The sequence below is a fragment of the Petromyzon marinus genome, chromosome 50 (genome assembly GCF_048934315.1).
Source record: "Petromyzon marinus isolate PM22_M1 ecotype Great Lakes invasive population chromosome 50, UKy_Petmar_22M1.pri1.0, whole genome shotgun sequence".
In the NCBI taxonomy this organism is placed as follows: Eukaryota; Metazoa; Chordata; class Hyperoartia; order Petromyzontiformes; family Petromyzontidae; genus Petromyzon; species Petromyzon marinus.
The window spans coordinates 5,694,506-5,720,369 of record NC_133716.1 but is presented as its reverse complement, the minus strand read 5'-3'; the positions used below and the strand labels follow the sequence as shown (position 1 = coordinate 5,720,369).

At 56.2% G+C, this 25,864-nt stretch overlaps 1 protein-coding gene across 5 annotated transcripts in view; it reads left to right on the top strand.

Annotated features, from left to right (window-relative positions):
- Window positions 1-23,856, top strand: part of NEXN (nexilin F-actin binding protein) — a 64,872-nt gene extending 41,016 nt beyond the window's left edge. For 2 of the 5 annotated variants that reach the window (XM_076074827.1, XM_076074826.1), the window contains exons 2-15: window positions 5,585-5,741; window positions 6,990-7,199; window positions 8,377-8,458; window positions 8,626-8,774; window positions 9,310-9,534; window positions 10,659-10,853; window positions 11,559-11,690; window positions 11,934-12,014; window positions 12,192-12,398; window positions 13,055-13,261; window positions 14,474-14,695; window positions 15,632-15,814; window positions 16,741-16,869; window positions 17,348-23,856. In XM_076074827.1, the coding sequence (XP_075930942.1) occupies window positions 5,715-5,741; window positions 6,990-7,199; window positions 8,377-8,458; window positions 8,626-8,774; window positions 9,310-9,534; window positions 10,659-10,853; window positions 11,559-11,690; window positions 11,934-12,014; window positions 12,192-12,398; window positions 13,055-13,261; window positions 14,474-14,695; window positions 15,632-15,814; window positions 16,741-16,869; window positions 17,348-17,863 (2,565 nt within the window). In that variant the 5' untranslated portion in view covers window positions 5,585-5,714 and the 3' untranslated portion in view covers window positions 17,864-23,856. Of the gene's footprint in view, window positions 1-3,096; window positions 3,360-5,138; window positions 5,297-5,584; window positions 5,742-6,989; window positions 7,200-8,376; window positions 8,459-8,625; window positions 8,775-9,309; window positions 9,535-10,658; window positions 10,854-11,558; window positions 11,691-11,933; window positions 12,015-12,191; window positions 12,399-13,054; window positions 13,262-14,473; window positions 14,696-15,631; window positions 15,815-16,740; window positions 16,870-17,347 lie in introns of those variants that run through there. The other 3 variants (XM_076074830.1, XM_076074828.1, XM_076074829.1) reach the window with 3 other exon arrangements.
- Window positions 23,857-25,864: the final 2,008 nt, after the last annotated feature.

The following is a 25,864-nucleotide window of genomic DNA, read 5'->3' as shown; positions in this document are numbered from 1 at the left end:
ATTTTTGTTTCATCAGTGGGTGCCCAGCCGGCCACGACATTCGGTTAGGGCATGCCGCTGGCATTGGTGGCGACAAATGCGCATCGCGAAAAAGGGAAACGTTTGCGCTACGCGGCACTGGGAGCTGCGCCGTTTTTAAAAACAAAAAACGGGCGAGACGGAAATCAAGGAACGACGTGGACTCGAGAACACACACGGGTTAACGGCATCGTTCACGCACCGTTAAGATGAGTAAAAACAACAACAACAACAATGACAATGACAAAAACTCAACACGTTCATCAATGACACCGTGGCCTTAAAATGTAATATATCATCCAAAAAAAGATGTAACGTCCGACGTTTCGGGAAACGGGCCCTTCTTCTCAGAGCACATACCTCTCTGGCCTCTCTGCGTGCCATGGCGCAAGGGCGATTGCCCAGCACGTCGCCGATTACGGACAGAAGCGACCTGGCCACAAATGATAGCGCAACGAAGTGGCTTGTCGCGTGCAAATTGATAGCAGCAGCCAAATCCTCTTGGCACGTGCTTCTAGATGTGGAGGGAAAAAACCGGAGGACCCAGAGACAAATCCACGCGTCCACGGCGTAGTGGTTAGCACACCGCGCTACGAAGCTCCCCCCCCCCCCCCCCCGCGGCCCGAGTTCGACTCCCGCTCAATGTAAACACAAGTGACGATTATCTGAACCGGTGCCGGGCCTCCGCGAGGTTAACTCGGCCTCAGATGAGTACCTGGTGCGGTGTGTAAACATCGCCGTAAGGGAGACAAAGGCAGTCGGGCGTGGTGCTGGCAACCCACCCCCTCGTGTACTGTGCCAGCCTTCATAGGTGCACGCTAACAGCACGCTAACAGCACGCTAACAGCACTTGCCCCAATAGGCTGTGTAAGCTACACGGGGATCTTTTGCTTTTGTCTTGGCTGATTGACCCTGGCTGATGATGGTTATGGTTTCAAAGAAGCGCACTGCGTTCCGAACCCGGCGGCCTGAGTTCGATTCCCACGTGGTCATTACGGCGACTCGGCTACATTGAGAGTTCTCGGCGTTAATAATACAACGCTCGTATGGCCAGACAAAGAGTTCCTCTAAGACTCATTGGCTTTAGCGTTAAACCCTTAGGCTCATAGAGCCAGACTAAAACTCCTGTAAGATTCACAGTGTTAAGTGTGAATATCTAAGGCTCATAGAGCCAGACTAAAGCTCCTGTAGGATTCACAGTGTTAAGTGTGAATATCTAAGGGTAATAAGAGGCAGACTAAAGCTCCTGTAGGATTCACAGTGTTAAGTGTGAATATCTAAGGGTAATAAGAGGCAGACTAAAGCTCCTGTAGGATTCACAGTGTTAAGTGTGAATATCTAAGGCTCAGAGCCAGACTAAAGCTCCTGTAGGATTCAGTGTTGTGTGAATATCTAAGGCTCAGAGCCAGACTAAAGCTCCTGCAGGATTCACAGTGTTAAGTGTGAATATCTAAGGCTCATGAGAGGCAGACTAAGAGGTCCCTTAGGATTCACGGCGTTCAGAGTTAATGTCTATGGAAGTCTCATGGAGCCAAACTAAGTCTCCTGCACAATTGAGTGTTCAGTGATGTTTAATTAATTACTTTATTTAGCTTGTTTACACTGGTGCCTTTTTGCTCGTCTTCCCTTGAGGAAACCTCTGGAAGCCCCTCGCTTTTAACATTTGTTCTCACCACTGTGTCCCCCCCCCCCGCCCACACTCCTTCCACTCCTCTCCCTTGAATAAACGAACCTCGGTCACTTTTCAGGGCCCTTAATAATGTATTTCTATTCGATTTTAGTTTTTTTTAATAATTACCAGGCAAGGACCCACTGAACTATGTAGCTCTTTTTCAGAAGTGACCTGGCCACCACGAATGTAGGATAGCTCACAACGAAGTGGGCTGATTATCATCATCATCATCACCCGGACATGTAAAGCAGCCAAATGCTGTGAACGCGTGATGTCGATTGTAAATGTCGAGGGAAAAACCGGAGGAGCCGGAGAAAAATCCACGCAACCACAGGGAGAGAGACGAACACGCCAAATATACAGCAGGCGTCAGGGTCGGGATCGAACCCACGACCTCCTGTATACCAGGCGAGGTAGTTAACATCTCCTAGCCACCGTGGCGCCTATAGCTCTCGCGCTGCCACGGCGGGCGGTGTGACAGACAGCGTAGCACTCGAAACGATCTCCTGGTGCAGCGGATTTAGGCAACAGTGGCGAGTTTATTAGATCTCCTCCCCCGCCCCCACGTTGCCCACGTGTCGCCCTTCATCCACCCGGCAGTGTCCATAGCTTCACCAGCACCACCAGCAGCACGGATGGTTAGTCGATCAGCAGGTCACGTGTGGCGGGGGTCCAGTGTGGTTGTATGGCCATTGTGGAAGAGTAGGCCAAAAAATGTAGTCAGGTTCAGTTTCAACAGCTCGGGCTCACTGGAACCAGACCAAGGCAACTGTGTTCATTTTGGTGCTTTCGAGTTAGTATCTAAGGCTCGTAGAGCCAGGCCGAGATCCCATTTAGGATTCGTTATGTTTAGTGTGACCTATTGTTTGGGTCTTTCGGTAAAGTCGCGCAGATGGGTCCAAAGAAAATAACAAAAAACTACGACGTTTCGATCGCAACGCAAGCGGTCGTCATCGGGAAAAGTGGGTGTTATTTTTTCTGAACCTATATACGTGACTTTACCGAAAGACCCAAAGAATATGAATTCCTGCAGTCACGAAAGCTTTAATTATGCCTCCACTAGGGGGAGGGGTGGTGGGGGGTGGGGGGCCCACTTCTGCCAACAGCGGCGTGGGTCAGCCAGTTGCGGGGCTGCGCCCTTCGCCACTGGCACGAGGGTGTTTACTACGGGTGGCGGTAGTGGGCAGGGGAATTACTCCTCTTCCTATTCGTGGATCTTACGTGGCCCACGCCGCACCTAGCGCCCTCCGTCACCGGCGATCATTGCCCCCAACCCCCACGTCCCCACGTCCCCACCTCCTCCCCCAGACCGACGGTAGCGGCAGCGCCAGCGGGCCCCCGGCAACTTTGGCCGAATGTATTTTTAGCTGGGCCCGCGGAGGCATTCCAGAGCCATGCGGTCGGGCAGCTGAAATAAACCACCCGCCGGCGCTCGCGCATGCGACCACGCACGGGGGCCCTCCTCTGCGCCGACGACAAGGACAACGGCTGCGGCGGTGGCAGCAGCTCCTCCCTTGCCCGCCGGCGGTGCCCCATCGTTGGCGATCGACGGGTGTGCTGTCAGCAGGGGGTTGCTGCGTCCGCGAGGAGATTTTTTTGGGGACAAGTTGTGGGGGCTCGGCTAAAAAGAGCTGTGTCGACCGGTCCGGGGAGAAGGGTTGTCTTGAAGGTTCGTCTCGTTCCAACTTTTTGCCGGGCGTGTGTCGGACGATTAGAGTCTGCGTTTATCTTTGCCAGGATTGTTTGTCGTTGTAAAACTTGCTTTGTTGGAACGTTGTGCCGTTTGTGTCACGTGGCTCGGCAGAAGATTTGTACTTTTTTTGTGTGTTTCGGCCGTGATGGCCTCGTCTAAAACGGTTGCGCGGTTTATTTTTGGAAAAAATCGCTTGTCGCTAGATCTCGCCCGTCTTGTTTCCGTTTCTCGCCGCTCGGCGGTAGGAGATTCGCAATTTTATTCTCTCGACGAACCTCTCGCGAGGAGGTTTGCAACGTCGGGTACTCGCTACGGATCGCCTGTTGGAAGAGGTAGAGAGGTTTGGTTGGTACAGCCGCCTGTCGTAATTGAACATTTGTCTCACTTACGGTTCACTTATTAGCAGATTCTGTCAAAATGTTTTGGCAGAATCTCTTTCGGCAGTCATTTGTTGGAGTTTCGAATCTTTGCAGTCTCTTGTCACACGTTTCGTGTTGGTTTTAGCCCACTTTTGGGTCTCGGTTTCAAAAATTAACCTTCAACTGAAGATTAAACAAATTATTTGAAAGTTAATTTTTTTTTACAGCTAACTTGCAATGTGAGTTTAAATCATTAACCTGGGACCCTCAAGTCTGTGCTGTGGAGGTGCCCACCAGCGCAGGACACAGGGAGGAGGGGGACATGGGAGATGCGGGTGGGGGGAGATACGGGGGGGGGGGGGGAGACGGAAGGGGAGATGCGATGGAGTGAGATGTGAGGACGGTGGATGCGACTCGTGGGGAGAGGATATCCCACCAGCCGACCCACCCCATGCAATAGTGCTGGCTTCTGGCTTAGAAGATATGCGAGTCTATGGGCCATGTAAGAGTATCTGAATCTACAAGTCTCTGTAAGACTATCGGCCATGTAAGAGTATCTGAGTCTATGAGTCTCTGTAAGTCTATGGGCCATGTAAGAGTATCTGAATCCAGAAGTCTCTATAAATCTATGGGCCATATAAGAGTATCTGAATCCAGAAGTCTCTGTAAATCTATGGGCCATATAAGAGTATCTGAATCCAGAAGTCTCTGTAAGTCTATGGGCCATGTAAGAGTATCTGAATCCAGAAGTCTCTGTAAGTCTATGGGCCATGCAAGAGTATCTGAGTCTATGAGTCTCTTCGTAAGTCGATGGATTTCTAAGGATAGGGAGGTGTGACGAGGGATGAGACGTGGCATGGAATAGAAGCTCATAGAGGGAGAACAACTGAGCATGGAGGTAGAACATCTTGTGTGTGTTTAGTTTGTTGTCCTTCCTCCCGCACGTGCGATTAGCGCAGGTGGCTACATACGGTGCGAAAGACGTTCAACATACATAGGTACAGCAGCTAATCGCATGCAAGAGTGGACGCGGTTGGTGCGTGTCTCTCTCTCATCATCATCACGGTAGCTAGGAGATGTTAACTACCTCGCCTGGTATGAAGGACGTTGTGGGTTCCATCCCGACCCTGACATCAGTGTGTGTCTCTCTCCCCGTGGTCGCTTGGTTTTTTCTCCGGGTCCTCCGGTTTTGCCCTCCACATTTATTATCAACATCACGCGTTTAGAGTATTCGGCCGTTATAAATTTTTTGCGTGATAAGCCACTTCGGCCAAGCTGTCATTTGTGGTGGCTAGGCCGATTTCCGAAGTAGAGCTACATAGCTCAGTGGGCCCTTACATGGTAAAATAAAAAGTTTATTTTTTAATAATTTTATTGTCTTTCGACTCTTTCTTAGAACGATCCACCTCTTGACTGACCTCTTAACCATCGTCCTTGGTGATCGGCAACTCGTCTCCACGCTCGTCTGTGTCGGCAGGATCTTCTCGGCCTGCTCACCGTGACTCTGCTCGTGTCTGCATGCCCATTTCTGTGTGCGTCCGTGCCCGTTGTTGCGTACGTATGTCTGCATGCTGAACTTCGTTCGAAACCGTACGTAGCCAACCGCGCTCGGATGTTTTGAGCCAATTACTGAAAGTCGCGTTGATTATTCACGTGGGCGGAAACCAGAGCACCCGGAAAAAGCCGGGCGCCATGGTGGCGAGATGTTAACCACCTTGCCTGGTACACAGACGGTCGTGGGATCGATCCCAACCCTGACGCCGTCTGCATACTTGGAGTTTTACGTAGCCGACCGCACTAATCGGAGACGCGTGTCCTTTGTGTGTCCGTTGCGTGTCCCAGTGTCCGTTTCCGCGTGCGTCCACCGTCCGTGCCGGTGCGCTCTCGCCGGAACATCGTCACTAGCAGCCCGGACGTCGCTGCCACCGCCACCGCCGCGTCGCTCTGAGTCGGGAATTTTGTGGACGCAACCATGACGGAAGTGGCACACAAGGCAGAGGTGACCCCCCGCCCCCACACCCCCCCCCCCCCAACACCTACTCACGCCTTGCCGTTCGGTTCGCCAACGAAATTACACGAGCGACGAAAATGTCTTCGTCGACGAGGCGTTTCTCCCCTCCCTCCTCCCCCCACCCTGAGTCAACGATATCCGAGTGCGGATGAAATTAATCGATGGCTTCGTCTGCCGCCAAGCCCGCCAGAGATGGTGGCCCCAGGACCAAAGCAAATCGCTGCTTGGCACAGCATCTGCAGTGGCTTTCGCCGTGTCGATTTATGCATTTGAACTATAACCCCCCCCCCCCCCCCACCACCTCCGCCTCCAACCAGCCAGCGACAGTGCCAATCAAAGCTCAACTTGTCACACGTGGGCAAGCGTGCCATTCGAATCGTTTTATTTTTTAATTCCAGGGCCAATGTTGAGTAGTTGATCGTGAGGTCGCGACTGTCGGCGAACCTTCAGGATGCCGCTTTGCCGGAAGCGGCGTTAAGTGTCGGCAGTCTCGAGTTCGCCGTTTTCGTGTGTCCCCCGCCTCCTGGTACGTTTCTTAAATCTCCGCTCGCCGCGCCTGGTCCAGCCGGCGGTGTGAATGCGTACGCCACACGGCGAGTCGATGGGAAGGAATGGCCGCTCTCGCTGGCTGGCGTGGCAGAGTAGGCCAAAGGACCCCCCCCCCCTTCCGGTCGAGGGGATCTCCGTGGAACTGCCCGGAGAGTTTGTCCCCCTTTTGAGCGAGCAATTGCGGGGCTGCACCTTGGCCGTTTAATTTTTTCAATGAAAGAATATATGTTATTGTTAAATAATATATGTTATTGTTAAATAATATGTGATTATATTCTAGATCCCAAATTGTCATGTTATAATATAATTATATGATTGTCATTATTTTCTATTCGTATTGTTAGCGAGAATTTGGAAGCCAGCGGCGATTCTTATTGGCAATTCCTCCCTTGTGCCTTCCAATGCTCTCTCATCCCATCCATCCGATCCATCCCATCCCATACATTTGATCCAACCAATCCATCCATCCATTCGATCCATCCCATCCCATTTCATCCGATCTATCCCATCCTATCTCATCCCATCCCATCCCATACATTTGATCCAACCGATCCCATCCATCCTATCCATCTCATCCCAACTAATCCCATCCTATCCCAACCCATCAATCCGATTCATCCATCCGCTCCATCCCATCCATTCATTCATCCGCCCATCCTTCCGCGCTCCCCCGACGCTCTCCCCCAGCGGATCCTGGCGTCGACGGGGAAGCCGGTGCAGAGGACGTACGTCCCGCGGCTGTCGACGGGCGACGACGGCGAGGGCGACGTGGTGAGCCGCTTCGAGCAGAACCGGCAGGTGAGGGAGGACCGCTCGCGGCGCCGCTGCAACGACGAGCGGCAGAAGCGCAACGAGCAGTTCCGTCGTGAGAAGGAGCTCAACCGGCGCAAGCAGGAGGTGCGTGTGTGTGCGTGTGTGCATGTATGCGTGTGTGCGTGTGTGCGTGTGTGTCTGTGTGTGTATGTGTAAGCGGTAGTGTAGCGGTTAGCGCGCTGCGCTATGAACCTGGCGACCCGGGTTCGATTCCCGCTCACGGCCAACACCAGTGACGATTATCTGAACCGGTCCTGGGCCTCCCCTAGGTCGACTCAGCCTCAAATGAGTACCTGGTGCGGTGGATAAAAACATTGCCACTGGGGAGACTAAGGCGGTCGGGCGTGGTGTTGGCCACCCACCCCCTCGTGTACCGTTCCGGCCTTAATAGATGCTCGCTAACAGCACTTGCCCCTACAGTCTGTTAAGGCTATATGGGGATCTTTGTCTTTGATCTTTGTGTGTGTATTTGTGTATTTGTGTGTTTGTGTGTGTAGGTGTGTGTGTGTGCATCGTGTGACCGTCCGTTTATAGGTGCTCTCTAACAGCACTTGCCGCAACAGTCGGTTAAGGTTATGCGGGGGATCTTTGTCTTTATTGTAGGTGCGTGTGTGTGTGTGGAGGTGTGTGCGTGTGCATGTGTGTGTAGGTGTGTGGCGAGCGGTAGTGTAGTGGTTAGTGCCCTGCGGTACGAACCTGGTGACCTGGGTTCAATTCTCGCTCACGGCCACCAGCACCAGTGACCTGAACTGGTCCTGGGCCTCACCTAGGTCGACTCAGTCTCAAATGAGTACCTGGTGTAATGTGTAAACATCGCCACTGGGGAGACAAAGGCGGCCGGGCGTGGTGCTGGCCACCCATCCCCTCGTGTGCCGTGCCGGCCTTCATAGGTGCTGCTACTCGCCTACAGCACTTGCCCCTACAGTCTGTTAAGGCTACACGGGGGATCCTTGTCTTTGTGTGTGTGTGGGTATGTGTATACGTGCACGTGTGTGTGTATGAGTTGACAGATGCTCAACAGTTATGACTGCGCTGAACATCTTTGATGTCATCATCATCATCCTCATTGTCACCATAATCGTCGTTATCATCATCGTTTGTGTTATTACCGTCATCGTTATCGTCGTCATCTTCATCATTGTCATCATGATTGTCGCTATCATCATTGCCGTCATCATCGCCGTCGTCATCATCGTCCTCATCATCATCGTTGTCCTCATCGCCGTTATCGTCACCGTCGTTGCCTCCGTCGTCGTTGCAGCTGAAGCAGTTGCTCGCGTCCGATGACGAGGAGGAGGCCAAGCCGGCGCAGGTGAAGAAGACGTTCGTTCCCAAGCTGTCCGGTGAGCAACGCGTGCAGTCGCGATCTCTCTCCGCCGCCACATTTGACGGGAACTCTCCCTACGCCCCCCCCCCCCACTCCCGTGTTGATGCTCACAAATGACAAAACCGAAAACAAAGAGAAGAGAATCACCGCACGCCCTCCCCCCCCCCTCCCCTCGGCGCGCAGGCACGGTGAAGGGGAAGTTCGCCGAGATGGAGAAGGCGCGCGCCGAGGACGAGCGCAAGCGTGCCGAGGAGGAGCGGCGGCGGCGCCACGAGCAGGACCAGATGGAGAAGAAGAAGATGCAGAAGGAGCTCGCCAAGAAGCTCGCCGAGGTCAGGGTGACGACTGCCCCCCGCCCCCCCCACCCCCCCCCCAGAGTAAGGGTTAGGGGTTAGCGAGGTGGAGTGCAGTGGTGGAGTTCTGCTGCTGCTGCTTCTGGTTCTGGTTCTGCTGGTTCTTAACAATTCTGGCAAATCGCCCGATGAAGCTGGTTGTCGTTGTGATCATCGCAGCTACTCGAATTGTGAATGTTGTGGGTTTTTACGTTCCAACATACCGGTGCGCTGAGGAAGCTGCTAATTGGGGTTAGGGTCAGGGTTTGAAGTTGGGGGTTAGGGTCAGGGTTTGAAGTTGGGGATTAGGGTCAGGGTTTGGAGTTGGGGGTTAGGGTCAAGGGTTAGAGTTGAGATGGGGTCCCCCCCCCCTCCCCCATGCTCCGTGTCACCGCTCACGCTCCGTGTCACCGCCCCATGTCACCGCTCATGCTCCGCGTCACCGCTCACGCTCCGTGTCACCGCTCACGCTCCTCGTCACCGCTCATGCTCCGCGTCACCGCTCACGCTCCGCGTCACCGCTCCCGCCACGCAGGAGCAGGGCGGCGGCAGCGGCGTTGGTGCCGATGCCGACTCGGCGGCACCGGTGGCGGCGGCTGAAGTGAACAAGACGCCGGGCAAGCTGAGCGTCGACTTCGAGAGCCTGAAGCGCGCCGAGGACGAGGAGGCGCTGCGCAGGAAGGAGGAGGAGAAGAAGCTGCGCTACGAGGAGAACCGCCGCTCGTTCCGCGAGTCGAAGCGCCGCTCGTACCTGGCCATGGTGACGGCCCCCGCGGCTCCTCCCTCCTCACCCTCGCTCGCTCCCTCGTCCGCACGCCCGCACACTCGACGCGCCCGGGGCGCCATGGTGGCGAGATGTTGACTTCCACTTCATTGAGCTGTAATTTGCGATGGCCAGGTCACGTCTGAAAACGAGCTGTATCGCTCGGGGTGCGGCCTTAGCTGGTAAAATTGTAATAGTTTGAAGTTTAGTTTGCATGCCTTTGCGCATTCGGCTTTCAGTATACTCTCCCACTCCACATCCGGCAAATAGACTCCATCGCAGTCTCGAACTAAAGGCCCTTTTATTCATCCGGGCATGAGCTTAGAAAAATTGGAAATCGCATTTTGGACATTCGACCGATTGGTGTAAAGTCGTCGTAACGCGTTTGGCCGCGACTCCACCACGGCCCCCCTCCTGTGAAGGTTTTATCGGCTTGAGTGTGAGACGTTGCGATTGTGGCCTGGCATGTTGAGACTCAATGGACTCGTGTCTCTGTTGTGATAGGATTTGTTGTTGTTGTTGTTTGTGCTTCATTTGTTTTGGTGCCGTTTATTGATTTTATTTGTTAATTTAAAAATTTTGAAGAATTTCACTTGCTTGATTTTTTTTGTATGTAAATAATCTGATTTGGCCCTTATATATAATTAATGTACAGCATTATCACGAATGACTGCTATACATATAAAGGTGGCCTGGCGTGGTGCTGGGCCATCCCACTCCCCTCTATGTGCGCCGTGCCGGCCTATGTAGGTGGTGCTGCTCGCTCACAGCACTTTCCCCCCCAACGGGGGATCTTCGTGTGTAATGCCCCTGCCTAGGTCGGGCGTCAAAGTCGGTTTCCGTGTGACCAGCTGGGAACTCGGAGAGGACCTGGACAGCGTTCACATTCTTTTGCGAGAGTGACCTGGGTCACAGATGCGCGGACGCAAATCGATGTTTTTTTTTATTTTTTTTAATCTCGTCGTAGCACGACCACAAACGAATTACAGCCGCCAAAGACGAAATGGGCGAAATAAAATTTAGAAATTGCCGCGTAAACCAACGGCAGTTCGCGCGCGTGAACTGCCGACGTCGCCGGCGCCCGCCGTTGTTTACCGTTCGCCGCCCACCCTGCCGCGTAGGACGAGGAGGAGGAGGAGGCGACCGCGAGGGCGCAAGCGGAGAAGACGGCGCTGGCGGTGCCGGGCAAGCTGCAGCTGAGCTTCGAGGAGCTGGAGCGCCAGCGCCGTGAGGAGGAGCGGCGGCGCACCGAGGAGGAGGCGCGCCGGCGGCTCGACGAGGAGCGGCGAGCGTACCTGGAGGCCAGGAAGCACGAGGTGCCGCCGCCGCCACCGCGCTACGCTATTTCTTTAATATTTGGTATTTTTACCAGGGAAAGGCTCCGCCCCCACACTGAGCTGCTATGTAACTCTTTTTCAGAAGCGACCTGGCCACAAACGATCGCTCGCGTGGATATTTATAGCCGCAAAATACTCCCCGTGGAGTATTTTGCGGCTATAAATATCCACGGGGAGGAGGAGACACCGCAAACTCAAAATGTACAGCAGGTGTCAGGGTCGGGATCGAACCCACGACCTCCTGTATACCAGGCGAGGTAGTTAACATCTCCTAGCCACCGTGATGATGATGATGAGAGAGAGGCACACAAACTCCAAATATACAGCAGCAGGCGTCAGGGTCGGGATCGAACTCACGACCTCCCGAATACCAGGCGAGGTAGTTAACATCTCGCCGCCCCTCCTCTGCCTATACCCCACACTCCTCATTCCCGGGGAGGGAGGGTGGGTGGGGGGGCTGGTGATCTCAACTAATGAGCGAGAACATACAAACTCCACTCACTCACTCACACACTGTGCAGAATGGGGCGGGGGGGGGGCGGGGACATACAGCTCCACACAGCATGGGCGCCCGAGTCAGAAGTTGAACCCGGGCCCCTTCTAGCCGTGCGGCCGACTGAGCGAACATCGGCACGGTGTGCCCCCCCCTCCTGCCCCCCCCCCCACCCGGTCCCCCCCCGGCAGGGAGAAGGAGGCGACAGCTTCATCGACGACGACGGTGACGAGGTGGAGAGCGTCTCGTCGGAGGCCTCGTCGGAGCTCCGGCCGGGCAAGCTGCGGCTGAGCTTCGAGGAGGTGGAACGACATCGCCAGCAGGTGCCTCCCCCCCCAAGTTCACCTGCCGGCAACGTCCCAAAGCTCGTCAGATCTGTCGATGACGCGAGGAACACACCCCCTCCCCCCCCTTTGTAATGGGATAATTAATAATAGGAGTAATGATTAATAGCAACACATCCATAGTTTACGCTTCCAATAGCGCAGGCTCTTCGTGCGTGCGTGCCCGTAACCCATGCGTGTGCGTGATTCTTCTTCTCCGTTGTTGTTGTTGCTGCTGCTCAGGAGGAGCGGCGGAGGCTGGAGGAAGCTCGCGAGCGGCTGGAAGAGGAGAAGCGCGCCCTCCTGGAGGCACGCCGAAGCATGGTGAGACGAAACGACGCCGCAGAACGGGAACCACTCGCGGTAGCACACGGACGGTGCCCGGGGCGCCACGGTGGCGAGGAGATGTTAACTACCCCCCCACGAAGCCCGCTGTACAGCCTGCGTGTTCTCCCGGCGGTCGATTAGCTCTCTCCCTGTGTTTTGTTTCGCTCCGTGCAGGCGATGCAGTGCGAGGGGGAGGATCGCGACGGGAGCGCGTCGCCCGCGGGGAGCGCCAGCGACGAGGCGCTGCCCGGCAAGCTGAAGCTGAGCTTCGAGGAGCTCGAGCGACGGCGCCAGGAGGAGGAGACGCGGAAGGCCGAGGAGGAGGCGCGCCGCCGCCTGGACGAGGAGAAGAGGAGCTTCGTCGAGGCTCGGCGCAGCATGGTGAGGTGGGGGGTGGGGGGCACAGGGGGTGACGAGGGGGGGAGCGCGGGGCAGCAGTCGACGTATCGGCAGCGATGTTAGCAGGAGTGCCGTGACGGTGGCGACCGTGACGAAGACGATGACCGTGACCGTGACCGCGATGACCGTGACGTTGGCGCTCATGACGATGACCGTGACCACGGCGACCGTGACCACGGCGATCGTGACCACGGCAACCGTGACCACGGCGACCGTGACCACGGCGACCGTGACCACGGCGACCGTGACGTTGGCGCTCGTGACGTTGGCGCTCGTGACGATGACCGTGACCACGGCGACCGTGACCACGGCGACCGTGACTACGGCGACCGTGACGTTGGCGCTCATGACGATGACCGTGACCACGGCGACCGTGACCACGGCGACCGTGACCACGGCGACCGTGACCACGGCGACCGTGACCACGGCGACCGTGACCACGGCGACCGTGACCACGGCGACCGTGACCACGGCGACCGTGACCACGGCGACCGTGACCACGGCGACCGTGACCACGGCGACCGTGACCACGGCGACCGTGACGATGACCGTGACCACGGCGACCGTGACCACGGCGACCGTGACCACGGCGACGACGTCCCCGTGACGCTGTTGGCGCCGCGCTGCGTGCGCTCCAGGCGCTGGACGACGAGGACGCCCAGGAGCTGCGGCGTGGCACGAGCGGCTCCAGCGACTCGCTGGGGCCCGGGCGGCTGGAGATCAACTTCGAGGAGCTGCTGCGGCTCAAGCAGGAGGAGGAGGCGCGGCAGCACGACGAGGATCGCCGCGTCAAGCTGGAGGAGGAGAAGAGGGCCATGGAAGAGGAGAAGCAGCACATGGAGCCGGTGGGTCGTCCTCTGGAGTTTCGTTTCTGTAAAAAAACAAAAAAGTCTGGTGGTGGTAGCGGCCAGGAGAGGGCAGTGACCTTTTGAGTTTGTCGCCCTCCTTTTGCGAGAGATGGCCCTTTCACTCCGGGGTTTCTCTCCCACGTGCAGCGGCAAATCGGAGATCTCGCCCACCAGTGGAGCAGGGGGTGACCCTCTTGAAAACGAGACCTGAGGCTCGGCGAGGCTTGCGCGCAGTTCTTTTTCACAATCGCAAATGGGTAGCGCAACGAAAGTGGCTTATCATCATCATCGTCATCATCGTGTGGAAATTTATAGCAGCGGCCAAACGCGTGATGTTCATCCCAAATGTGGAGGTAAAAGCCGGAGGGCCCGGAGAAAAATCCACGCGATCACGGGAATATCGGGGGCAGGGGGTGGGGAGGAAGGCCGGCGATTCGCGCTGATTCTCCGCAGCCAGGGGACTTCGACCGTACTTCGCTGCGCCTGATATGCCTCCTGTCGCCGGCGTCGGCCACGGACGGTGAAGCTCCTGTCGGGAACGTGAATGCTCGTGTTGTCCGTCCCCCGCCCCCGTGCCCCCCCCACACGTGCGATTAGCGCAGGTGGCTATGTACGGTGCGAAAGAAGTTCAACATACAGCTAACCACGTGCAAGAGTGGGACGCGGTGGCGAGAAGTTAACTCCTTCGCCCAGTATGCCGGAGGTCGTTTGTTTCTATGCCGACCCTGAAGCCTATAAATTGAGTTTGCGTGTCCGTCTGCCCGTGGCGGCGTGGATTTTTTTCTCCGGGTTCTTCGGTTTTTCTCTCCACATTTGGAAACACGCATTTAGAGTGATTTGTTGATACAAATTTCCAAGTTAAAAGCCACTTTGTTGACCTATACTTTTGTGGGTAAGAAAGAAATAAGTAGTTTTATTTGTATATTGTTTTAGTGATTTGTTTACCTTTCATTTACATTGCACTCCGTGTATTAAGAGTTTTAGTTTTTCGGTGACCTTTGACCTGCCCCTGCTGGTTACATCGGTGAAAAAGAGCTTCACAGCTCATCGGATTCCTCCACTATAATTATATATTCTGATTCTGACATCGGGAGTCGCATGAAAGTGACGGGGGGTGGGGGCGGGCGGGCGGGGTGGGGGTGGAGCAGGGAAGGTAAATTCGCCGGCTCGTTAATCGAGCCGTGCAACCCCCCTGCGTGTGACCTTCAGGACGAGGTGAACGAGAGCTCGGAGACGGTGAGCAAGGAGTACGAGGAGATCAAGACCCTCAAGAGGACGGGCACCATCAAGGCCAAGAGCCTCAAGTCCAAGTTCGAGCAGATGGAGCAGCTCTCGGGCGAGGAGATCCGGCGCAAGATCGCTGAGGAGCGAGCACGTCGGCAGGCCCTGGAGCAGGAGCGGCATGACCTGGAGGCGCAGGACTTCACGCTGGTGCGAGGGCCGCTCGCTCGCTCTCGTGCTCGCTCGTTAGTTTGCCGACCCGATGACGGTGCTTGCGCCGAACCGGTGGCGAGTTCGCTCGCTCCCTCGTTCGCTCGTTTTGTTCTCTCAGCAGCTGCTTGACTTACTCGCTCGCTCACCTAATTAAGCTCGCTCGCTCGCTCGCTCATTCACTCGCACGCTCGCTCGCTAGTTCATTGACCCGCTGACACGCTTGTGCCAAACCCTTGGCTCGTTCGCACGCTCGATTGTATGTTCCCTAACTCATTGACTCACCTGCTCGCCTAGCCATTAGGCTCGCTTGCTCGCTCATTCACTCTCTCGCTAGCTCATTCATTCTCGCGCTCGCTCACACGCTCGCTCACACGCTCGCTCACACGCTCGCTCGCTCACACGCTCACTCACACGCTCGCTCGCTCACACGCTCGCTCACTCACTCACACGCTCGCTCACACGCTCACTCACACGCTCACTCACACGCTCGCTCGCTCACTCACACGCTCGCTCACATGCTCGCTCACTCACACGCTCGCTCACATGCTCGCTCACACGCTCACTCACACGCTCGCTCACACGCTCGCTCACACGCTCACTCACATGCTCGCTCACACGCTCGCTCGCTCACTCACTCGCTCACTCACACGCTCGCTCGATCGGTCGACCGTTTGTTCCGTAACTCGGCAGCTCTGACTCACCTGCTCGCCAACCTATTCGCTCGTTCGCTCGCCCGCTCGTCCGCGTCCTCGCCCATTTGGTCACTCGCGGCGTTTGGCACCGACCGTCGTCCGCTCCACTAACGCAAAAATCCTGCTGCGAAGGAGAGACGCGGGCAAACGAGCGCTGGTAATCATAAACACGACGACTTGGACGACAATGCATTGCGTAACCGGGAGCCCGCGTTCGTTCACCGCCCGCCCGCCCGCCCAGGAGGAGGAGGTGTCTCACCCAGTGCGGACGGTGGAGGCGCCGTGCGCACGCCGCGCCGACATGAAGGCTCGCTTCGCCGAGATGGCGCTGGCGCGGGAGCAGGAGGCTCGCCGCAGGGTGGACGAGCAGAAGATGCAGCGCATGCGCTTCGAGCAGCAGGAGATCGACGCGGCGTCACTGTCGGTTCGTACCGCGGGGGGGAGGGCGTGGGGGCGTGGGGGCGTGGGAGGGTGGCGCAGGGGTACAGATGGCCCTGATAGCCCTTGTGCCAGACGCAAGGTGCAAGGTGGCAAAGGTGTCGTAGTGCCGATTTATTTACGCGGCTGAGTGAGAGCCGATTGATATTTTACTCTTTACTATTTTTATTTGACCGGGTAAGGCCTCGCTGAGCTGCGTGCTCTCTTTCAGAAGTGACCTGGCAATTGCAAATGGTAGGTCAACGACAAGTGGTTTATCATCATCACGTGGAAATGTGCAGAAGCAGCCAAATATTCTGAACACGTGACGTTAAAAAATCCACACGACCACGGTGAGAGAGACGCACAAACTCCAAATACACAACAGGCATCGGGGTCGGGATCGAACCCAAGACCCTCCTGCGTTATCAGTCGAGGTAGTTAACATCTCACTGCTGTGGCACCGCCCACACAACATTCGTAAATAACATCGCACGTGTCCGTGTGTGGGGAAAAATAAATATCTTTAGTTATATCTGCGACGTTTCGGGAAATAGCCCTTCTTCATAGCACTTCATTATTGACGAATTAATTTTGTGGTTTTTTTTTTTTCCCGCCACGTACACATCCGGTTTTGAGCCCTCTCACGGACCAAGAGCGAGAAATGCCGGTCGGGCGGTAAACGCGAGCGGTGGACTGCGGCACAATGACGCGGCGACCGCCCGACCAACCTCGCGCGGCACGGCTCGCCGTCTTGGGAGGCGGCGAGCGGTGTGGGGCAGAGCGTGGGTGCTCGCCGCCTCCTCCGAGACGGTCCCACCAGCGTGGAAGAGCAGGCCAAGTTACCCGCTCGAGAGGGGCGTCGGCGGCGCCGTTCCAAGTTGACGTTGTTGTTTTTTTTCTTAGCCTCTAAATTCTTGCATTTGCCCGCAGCCGAAAGAAGGCGAGGAGGAGGACGGGACCCCGAATGGAATGGGCCTCAACGGGCCGGTGGTCAACGACGACGACGAGCTGACGCGCTCCGGGGCCCCCTGGTTCAAGCGACCCCTCAAGAACACACAGGTGAGGGTTCGCGACTCGAGGCAGACGGAACCCGGCTCTGACCTCTGAGCCACCCGGTCACCCCCTTCCCCTCACTCCCTCATTAGGTCACCCACTCGCTCGCTCACTCACTCACTCACTCGTCAGGTCACCCACTCACTCACTCGCCAGGTCACCCACCCACTCGCTCGCTCACTCACTCACTCGCCAGGTCACCCACCCACTCGCTCGCTCACTCACTCACTCGTCAGGTCACCCACTCGCTCACTCACTCACTCACGCGTCAGGTCACCCACTCGCTCACCCACTCGTCAGGTCACCCACTCATTCACCCACTCACCCACTCGTTCACTCACTCACTCGTCAGGTCTCCCACTCACTCGCTCATTCATTCAACCCTCTGATGCCCCCCGTTTTCCCTATCCCCCTCTGACCTGCTATCTGACCGCCCCCCTCCATCCCTTCACCCTCCCTCCCTCCCTCGCCCACCGAGGAGCAGGTGGTCGACGGCGAGCCGGTGCGGTTCCTGGTGCGGATCGTGGGCTCGCCGCGCCCCGAGGTGACGTGGTGGTTCGAGGGCGAGCCGCTCGAGGACGGCGAGGAGTACCAGTACGTGGTGCGCGGCGAGGACACCTACTGCCTCTACCTGCCCGAGACCTTCCCGGACGACGAGGGGGAGTACATGTGCAAGGCCGTGAGCCCCAAGGGCTCCGCAGCCAGCACCTGCATCCTCACGATCGAGAGTAAGGCCGGAGCGCTGGCGGCCGTGGCGGTGGCGGAAGGGGAAGGTGGCGAGGGTGGCGGCGGTGGTGGTGGGCGTTACGTCGCTGACGACGACGACGACGATGATGATGATGGCGGTGTCGGCGGCCGCGGTGATGGAGACCGGGTAGATGTTGATGTGGGCGCAGACAAATGGGCGGACGGGGAAGGAGATGGCGGCGAGGGCGGCGGTGGGGACGGAGAGGCGGGTGGCGCGGGGTGGCACGCCAAGCGTTGCACGGAGCACTTGTAGAGGGTTTTGTTTTACGTTCGCTTCTGCGGGAAGATGGACGCGTCGTGGTGAGCGGGGAGCGGGGGGGGAGGGGAAGGGTGGGCAAGTTGGGATTTTAGATGTATACCCGCGCTTGCATGCGTACGCACGCACACGCACACACGCAGGTACTATGCATACACGTGCATACAACAAAGACGAGATAAAGATCCCCTGTATAGCCATATCAGACTTTTGGGGCGAGTGTTGTTAGTGTATCACCTAAGAAGGCCGGCACGGCACACGGAGGGGGTGGGTGGCCAGCACTACGCCCGGCCGCCTTTGTCTCCCCAGTGGGGGATTGTTTACACGCCGCACCAGGTGCTCATTTGAGGTTGAGTCGACCTAGGGGAGGCCCAGGAACTGTTCAGATAATCGTCACTGGTATTGGTGGCCATGAGTGGGAATTGAACTCGGGTCACCGGGTTCGTAGCACAGGGCACTAACCGCTGCACTACTGCTCCACGCACGCACACACGCACACACACACATGCACACACGCACACGCACACGTGCACACACACCCACACACGTGCACATACACACACGCTCACACTTGCACAAACATGCACACACGTGCACACACACACACACGTGCACACACACCCGTGCACGCGCACACACACATGCGCACACACACATGCGCACACATGCACACGTGCGCACACACACGTGCACACACACGCACACACGTGCACACACGTGCACGTGCACACACGTGCACGCGCACACACACATGCGCACACACACATGCGCACACACACATGCGCACACACACATGCGCACACACACATGCGCACACACACATGCGCACACACACATGCGCACACACACATGCGCACACACACATGCGCACACACACATGCGCACACGTGCACACACGTGCACACACATGCGCACACGTGCACACACATGCACACACATGCGCACACACACCTGCACACACACCTGCACACACGTGCACACACATGCACACACGTGCACACACACACCTGCACACACGTGCACACACACACCTGCACACACGTGCACACACACACCTGCACACACACACACGCTCACACGTGCACAAATAATGCACACACGTGCACACATACACGTGCACACACACACGTGCACACGCACACATACGTGCACACACACACGTGCACACACACAGGTAAAGATGATACCCCCGTATCGCATTCACAGACTTTTGGGGCAAGTGCTGTTAACGAGCACCTCCGATTAGCACGGTTGGCTACGTACGGTGTGAAAGAAGTACTACATACATAAATACAAGGCTGGCACGGCACACGATGGGGTGGTTGGCCAGCACCATGCCCGGCATACATACACAGACCCACACACACGAGCACCCATATAAGGATTCTTACAGGATAGCAGGGCCTAAAAATCGCACCTTTTCTGACAATAAAAAAAAAATTGTCTTTGCAAAACCGCCTTGTGGCAGCAATCGGCACCGGAGCTGCTTCCGCGCTTGCGTTTATAAAACAAAAAAAAGATTAAGCGCTCGCTGAATTTGCATTCGCCTTTGTTGTGTTTCTTTATATTATATATATAGCAGGATGTTAGACGAGTGATACGAAAGCAGTGAAAAAGGTGGGCGATCTCTACTTCGTGGACTCGCGTGATGGTGTCGTAATACTAAGTGTCCCTGCGGATCAACGTGGTCCGTCTATCCTGCGTTTGCCGGCTTTTCTCCGCTCAAATATAAATCGAGGCGTTGCACCCCCCCTGATGAACGTGTCTTATTATTATTAGTATTACTACTACTACTACGACCACACTTTGTTTACCCGCTGAGTCTCACCACTCGTCGCCTCTCGATGGGTCTTGCCCCACAAGCTTTCGCGGTAAGGGGCGGAGGGCGGGGTGATGATTTCTGTGTGTTTGTTAGTCCCAGGCGATAAAAATAAATCTGCGAGTTGACGTTGTTAAAATTTGGCGACTTTTTTTGTTTTGTTTTGGAGAACCCCTGATCGCCGGTGGCACGCACAGCCCGGGGGCCTTACTCTTCGCCAGTGACGTTCGGGCGAAGCGGACGTCGCTCTCCGTGTCATCGCTGCAATTAATGCGCACCGCAGGATTTACCAGGGTGGCCGCTCGAATCGAACCATCGCGGCGGCGACTGATAGATTTTCCAAATTCTCCATGCGGGCACGAAGACAAAGATCTCCCGTATAGCCTGAAACAGACTGTTGGGGCGGGTGGCGTTAGCGCGCACCGAAATTAAAGCCGGCACGGCACACGAGGGTGGTGGGTGGCCAACACCGTGCCCGGCCACCTTTGTCTCCCCAGTGGCGATGTTATTTACACACCACACCAGGTGCTCGAATTAGGGGAGGTCCGCGACGGTTCGGATGATCGTCGCCGGTGTTGTCCGCGAGTGGGAATCGAACTCGGGTGGCTGGGCGTGTACTGGCAGTGCGCTAGCCACTACACTACCGCTCCCCACACCCTGTACACACACACAGACACGGTTCCTATTCAGATTTTAATTGGTCCTGTTGCGTGGGACACGTTCATTTTTTTTTATCCGATCGGTGCCCTCTGTAGGCCACACGTGACGGGTTCACCAATCATCAGGCAAGTATAGCGCGTGTAACGATTTCAGTTCACACTTGCACTGGGGCAGGTTGGTAAACGTGTCAAGGTGGTAGCGAGCAGGTCACGAGAACTGGGATTTTGGAAACGCTGGTGTCCGAGCATCTTCTTGGCACAAAGTGCACCTAGCGTGGCACAAGCGCCGTGGTGACGTCAACGCAGTGAACTGTGGTTGTTGTTGTTGTGGTTGGTCCAACTTACGCACGACTTCATCTTCTGCTTGCTTATCTTCTCACACTCGTTGTATTCTTGCCCGCACTGTGATGCACTGCTGTCTGAATTCATTGCAATGCTTTTAACCTTTTCCTCTGCCTGTCCCCGCCTCTTCCTCTCTGTTCCCCTCTGTTTGTCTATCCCTATTGTGCCCCTTTCTCTCTCTCTCTCTTCCTCCCTCCACCTCTCTCTCTCTTCTTCGTGTTTATCTCTCTCTCTATCCCTGTCTCTCTGTCTCTGCTCGTCTGCTTCTCTCTCTCTGTCATTTTCTCTCTCTGTGTCACCTTTCTCTCTCTGCCTCCCTCCGTTCCTCCGTGTTCGTCTCGACTGTCCGTCCGCCTTCTCTTGCCCGCCCTATTGTCTCGCAGCGGACGATTACTAGAAGCATCGGGCATCCCCTGTGTCTTCCGGGGGACGGGTCTCGGCCTAGCTGTACATAAAACACTCGTCCACGATTCACATCGCACGACGCCCCCTCTCTCGCATTTCCCCGTTTCTTTTTTTCGCCATTGATGTTGTTGTTTTATTTGAGTCGGATATCGGCGATTTCATGACCATAACCTGCTTCCTGTGCTCATGACGGGCGTGCGAGTTGCTAGAAAGCACCGCTATTTTCCACCTCTTAGTTAATTGGACTTTGCGTGATATTTTTAAGTGAGTGAACATTGACGGCGGAGATGATGATGATGACGATGACGACGCAAGGCCCGGTTTGATTTTGTTTTTGTCCATTCGCGCCGAATATAGTTGCCACCCTCATCGGGGGTAGGAGCCAGCGGTAACAGGCTGGCAGTTGGCACCCGTGGCAAGCAATTGATGCCCTCTAACCGAGATCTGGTACCGGTGTTGCCGTGCTGAACTTTTCTGCGGTGTGCGTGCTGGGCGCACTGCTTTTATAGATCGAGCGCTGACTGCGAAATTGCGTTCGGGGTTTGGTCCGCAGCGGGAAAAAGTCGGCCAAATGTGCACCGCTCGCTCGCTCATATATTCACCCACTCATTCACCTCCCCCACCCCTCATCGAGTCACTCGTTTCATTTGCCGGAGTCATTCAGTACCCCTCACCCACTCACCCATCCACGAGGATGGTGCTTCTGAACCTTCACTGCAACCCTTGGGTTCTCAGTCGTAAAAAAAAAATGTACAATGTTAATAAATACATAGGGGTTTGATGAAACGAAACAAGTTGTCACTTACGTTTCCCGTGCTTAATTTGTGTTTTCGATTATTTACCTTCTAAAAAAAATCTGGCCACGTCTCGCTACCCCCTGAAAGGGCATCTCTCGCACCACCTGGGGCTGCTTGCATCCCCAGGTTAAGGAGAACCACTGCGCTAGGGATTGCCACCTGCCCAGATTTGACCCGGACGCTCCGAGGTTTGGCATCTCTTGACCGCATTATTGCTTTGAGCTTTAGTGCAGTGGAACCGCACGCTCTCCGTAATGGACCGAGTGCCGACGGAGAAATCTATCCAGGGTTTGAGTCTCCGGCGCAATGAGGTGGCCGTGACCCCTCAGCCCGTTCCGCACCTGGGCAATCGTTAGAATATTTATATATATATACCGGAGAAATCCGATAAGGAGTCAGAACCTTTTTAACAACAACAAACAATACAAAAACACGCGCATCGCGCGATCTCTTTAATCTCCAACCGTCGCCCGCAACCTGCCGCTTTGTCCCACATCCGAGCGAGTGGCTGCGCGCGACTTGCAACCTGACAACACTCGCGACCGGTTGCGTGCGACCGGTTGCGTGCGACCGGTTGTGCGCGACCGGTTGCGCGCGACCGGTTGCGCGCGACCGGTTGCGCGCGACCGGTTGCGCGCGACCGGTTGCGCGCGACCGGTTGCGCGCGACCGGTTGCGTGCGACCGGTTGCGTGCGACCGGTTGCGTGCGACCGAGCTGCACAACTTAACCGGTCGCCCCGGTGCCGACGAGCCGGAAGGAAGGACCCGCCGGTGTTGCGCTCTCTCGATGCTCCAGAGGCGGATCTGGGGGGGGGGGGGGGGCGCGGTCTCCAAATGTCCAGATTTTGTTAAAGGGCACCCCCACTATATTATAATAAAAAACGGCGATGTTTTTTTTTCTCCAGTAAATATAAATAAAATACCAATTTCCCTGGGTTTTCAAACAGGGGTGATCGCCCCCCCCCCCCTCCACTTCCCTCCACCCCTCTGTGTATCCGCAGCTGCGTTAGCCTCTCACGTGACTGTCAACATTCGATGTCGTGGTCATGCTTCGTGTCGTCGCAGCGTTGCGCTCCTGAACCTCCTGCACGGTATCCATGCCGCAGCCTGCACACCCCCCCTACCCCCAGCCCCCGTGAAAACGGTTGAAGGCAGCCAGTCTAGAACGCTTCTGCTCAATCAAGACGGCTGGACGTCTTCGGCATCTAAACAAAAGTACGCGCGTGACGTTCGGAGGCAAAAAAAAAAACAAATGAAATAAACGCAATTTCTCCGCGTCGGCGGTCGTGCTGTCGGCGTCGCGTCGTGCTTCGCCCGTGCCGTTCAGTGGCCGATCCGGCCGCTGCCTCTCGTCCCCTCCGTCGGTCGCGTGGGCGTGAGTCCATGTGCGTGAGTCCGTGTGCGCGAGTCCGTGCGCGTGAGTCCGTGCGTGAGTCCGTGTGCGTGAGTCCGTGCGCGTGGGCGTGAGTCCGTGCGCGTGAGTCCGTGCGCGTGAGTCCGTGCGCGTGAGTTTGTGTGCGTGCGCGCGCGCCACGGCCCCCCACCTCGGCGGCCCTTCTCAAGTCTCGCCCGCACGCAGTCTCGCTTCGCTTCGGCGTTCCTGCGAAAGATCGAGGCGCGCGCCGTGGAGCGCTGCCGTCGGGACGACCCGCGGAAGATGACCCCACACACACAGCCGGCTACAGAGAAATAGATTTCGAGTTGCAATCAACGGGCACCCCCCCCCCCCCCCGAAATCTGCCTACACTCAAAAACAAAAATTCTCTAATATAAAAGGTGGCGGGTTTTTGTTGTTTGGTTGTGTGCGGTCGCTGGCGATGACGACGATGACGATGCCGGTGCTTTAGTTGTTGTTGTGTCCGTTGGGTTCTCTCTCCGACAAACCCCGATCGTTCTGCAGCCGAGTGTGTGGATTGACGCGAGTCGTGCCGCACGTGCGCAACGAAATAAAAGTTTATAAGAAACGGAGGCGACGGAGAGGGCCTCCTCCTTCCTGCGGCTGCCGCTCCGCGCGACGAATGCGGGATGCGTGTGACTCGGAGACGAGCATAAAGACCCATAGGATCACATAGAGACCCATAGACTCACATAGAGACCCATAGGATCACATAGAGACCCATAGGATCACATAGAGACCCATAGGATCACATAGAGACCCATAGGATCACATAGAGACCCATAGGATCACATAGAGACCCATAGGATCACATAGAGACCCATAGGATCACATAGAGACCCATAGGATCACATAGAGACCCATAGGATCACATAGAGACCCATAGGATCACATAGAGACCCATAGGATCACATAGAGACCCATAGGATCACATAGAGACCCATAGGATCACATAGAGACCCATAGGATCACATAGAGACCCATAGGATCACATAGAGACCCATAGGATCACATAGAGACCCATAGACTCGCATAGAGACCCACAGGCTCGCATAGAGACCCCCGACACGCATAGGACCCATAGACTCACATAGAGACCCATAGACTCACAGAGACTCATAGACTTGCATAAAGTCCCATAGACTCACATAGAGACCCCCGATTCGCATAGAGGCCTATAGGCTCACATAGAGACCCACAGGCTCGCATAGAGACCCCCGACTCGCATAGGACCCATAGACTCACATAGAGACCCATAGACTCACAGAGACTCATAGACTTGCATAAAGTCCCATAGACTCACATAGAGACCCCCGATTCGCATAGAGACCCATAGACTCGCATAGAGACCCATAGACTCGCATAGAGACCCGCAGACTCGCTGACTCGCATAGAGACATGTAGGCTCGAGATCACACTGGTATAGAAACCCGCGACTCGCATAGAGACTCACCGACTCAGAGACCAGTGTAGGGTGGTTGGCATGAGCCCCGGGGTACGGAATGGAATGCCCCCCCTCCACCCTCCCCCAGCACCCGGGCCTCTGGAGAGGCGATGGGGAGCCCGGCACAGTCGCACCGCCTGCACACTCCAGAGCCGCCGCTGCTGTCAACGCGGGGCCGTGGGTGGACCCCGCGTTGACGCGAGTCGGCGGATTTCCGTGGCCGCCGCCGGGGGCTCGCGACGACGCCGACTCGCGGCGCACCGCGGCAGGTTGGAAGGGAGCCGGCGACCGCTGGATCGCGACGTCCAAGCCGTGCCCCGCTGAGCGTTCCGCCAGCACCACCGCCGCCGTGGTGGCGTGCGGGCGGGCGGGCAGGAGGGCGTCCGCAAAGCGTCCCAGGCGAGATGGGTCTCGGCGGTGTTGGATTACTTCAAGATTTGCTTTTTTTTGCTGTTGAGTTTTCCCCCCCGCCTCCCCGCGCCTACGATTATCGCGGTTGGCTACGTATGGTGCGAACGAAGTTCAACACACACGTGGGGGGGGGGGGGGGGGGGGGTAAGCGCGTGGCGCACGCCTTTGTAATAATAAAGTCATCGTGCATTGCTCTGGAGGTAGCAGCGAGGGTCGGTGGATCGCCGCACACAAATGATTTGCCCCAAACCCCCCACCCCCGCCCTCCCCCCAAATCCCCACCCCCCCGTGGGCTCCACCGTGGCTAGGAGATGTTAACTACCTCGCCTGGTGTACAGGAGGTCGTGGGGTCGATTCCGACCCTGACGCCTGCTGTATATTTGGAGTTTGCGTGTCTCTCTCTCTCATCATCATCATCATGGTGGCTGGGAGATGTTAACTACCTCTCCTGGGACGTCGTGGGTTCGATCCCGACCCTGACGATGCCTGCTGTATATTTGAAGTTTGCGTGTCACGTGGATTCTTCTCCAGGTCCCCCGGGTTTTCCCCTCCACGTTTAGTATCAGCATCACGCGTTTAGAGTTTTTGACCGCTATGAATTTCCACTCGATGGTAATCCACTCTATTGGGCTGTCACTTGTGGCCAGGTTGCTTCCGAAAAAGAGCGATATAGTCCAGTTGGTCTTACCTAGTAAAATAAACTAAAAATTGTTCGGTTTTTAAGC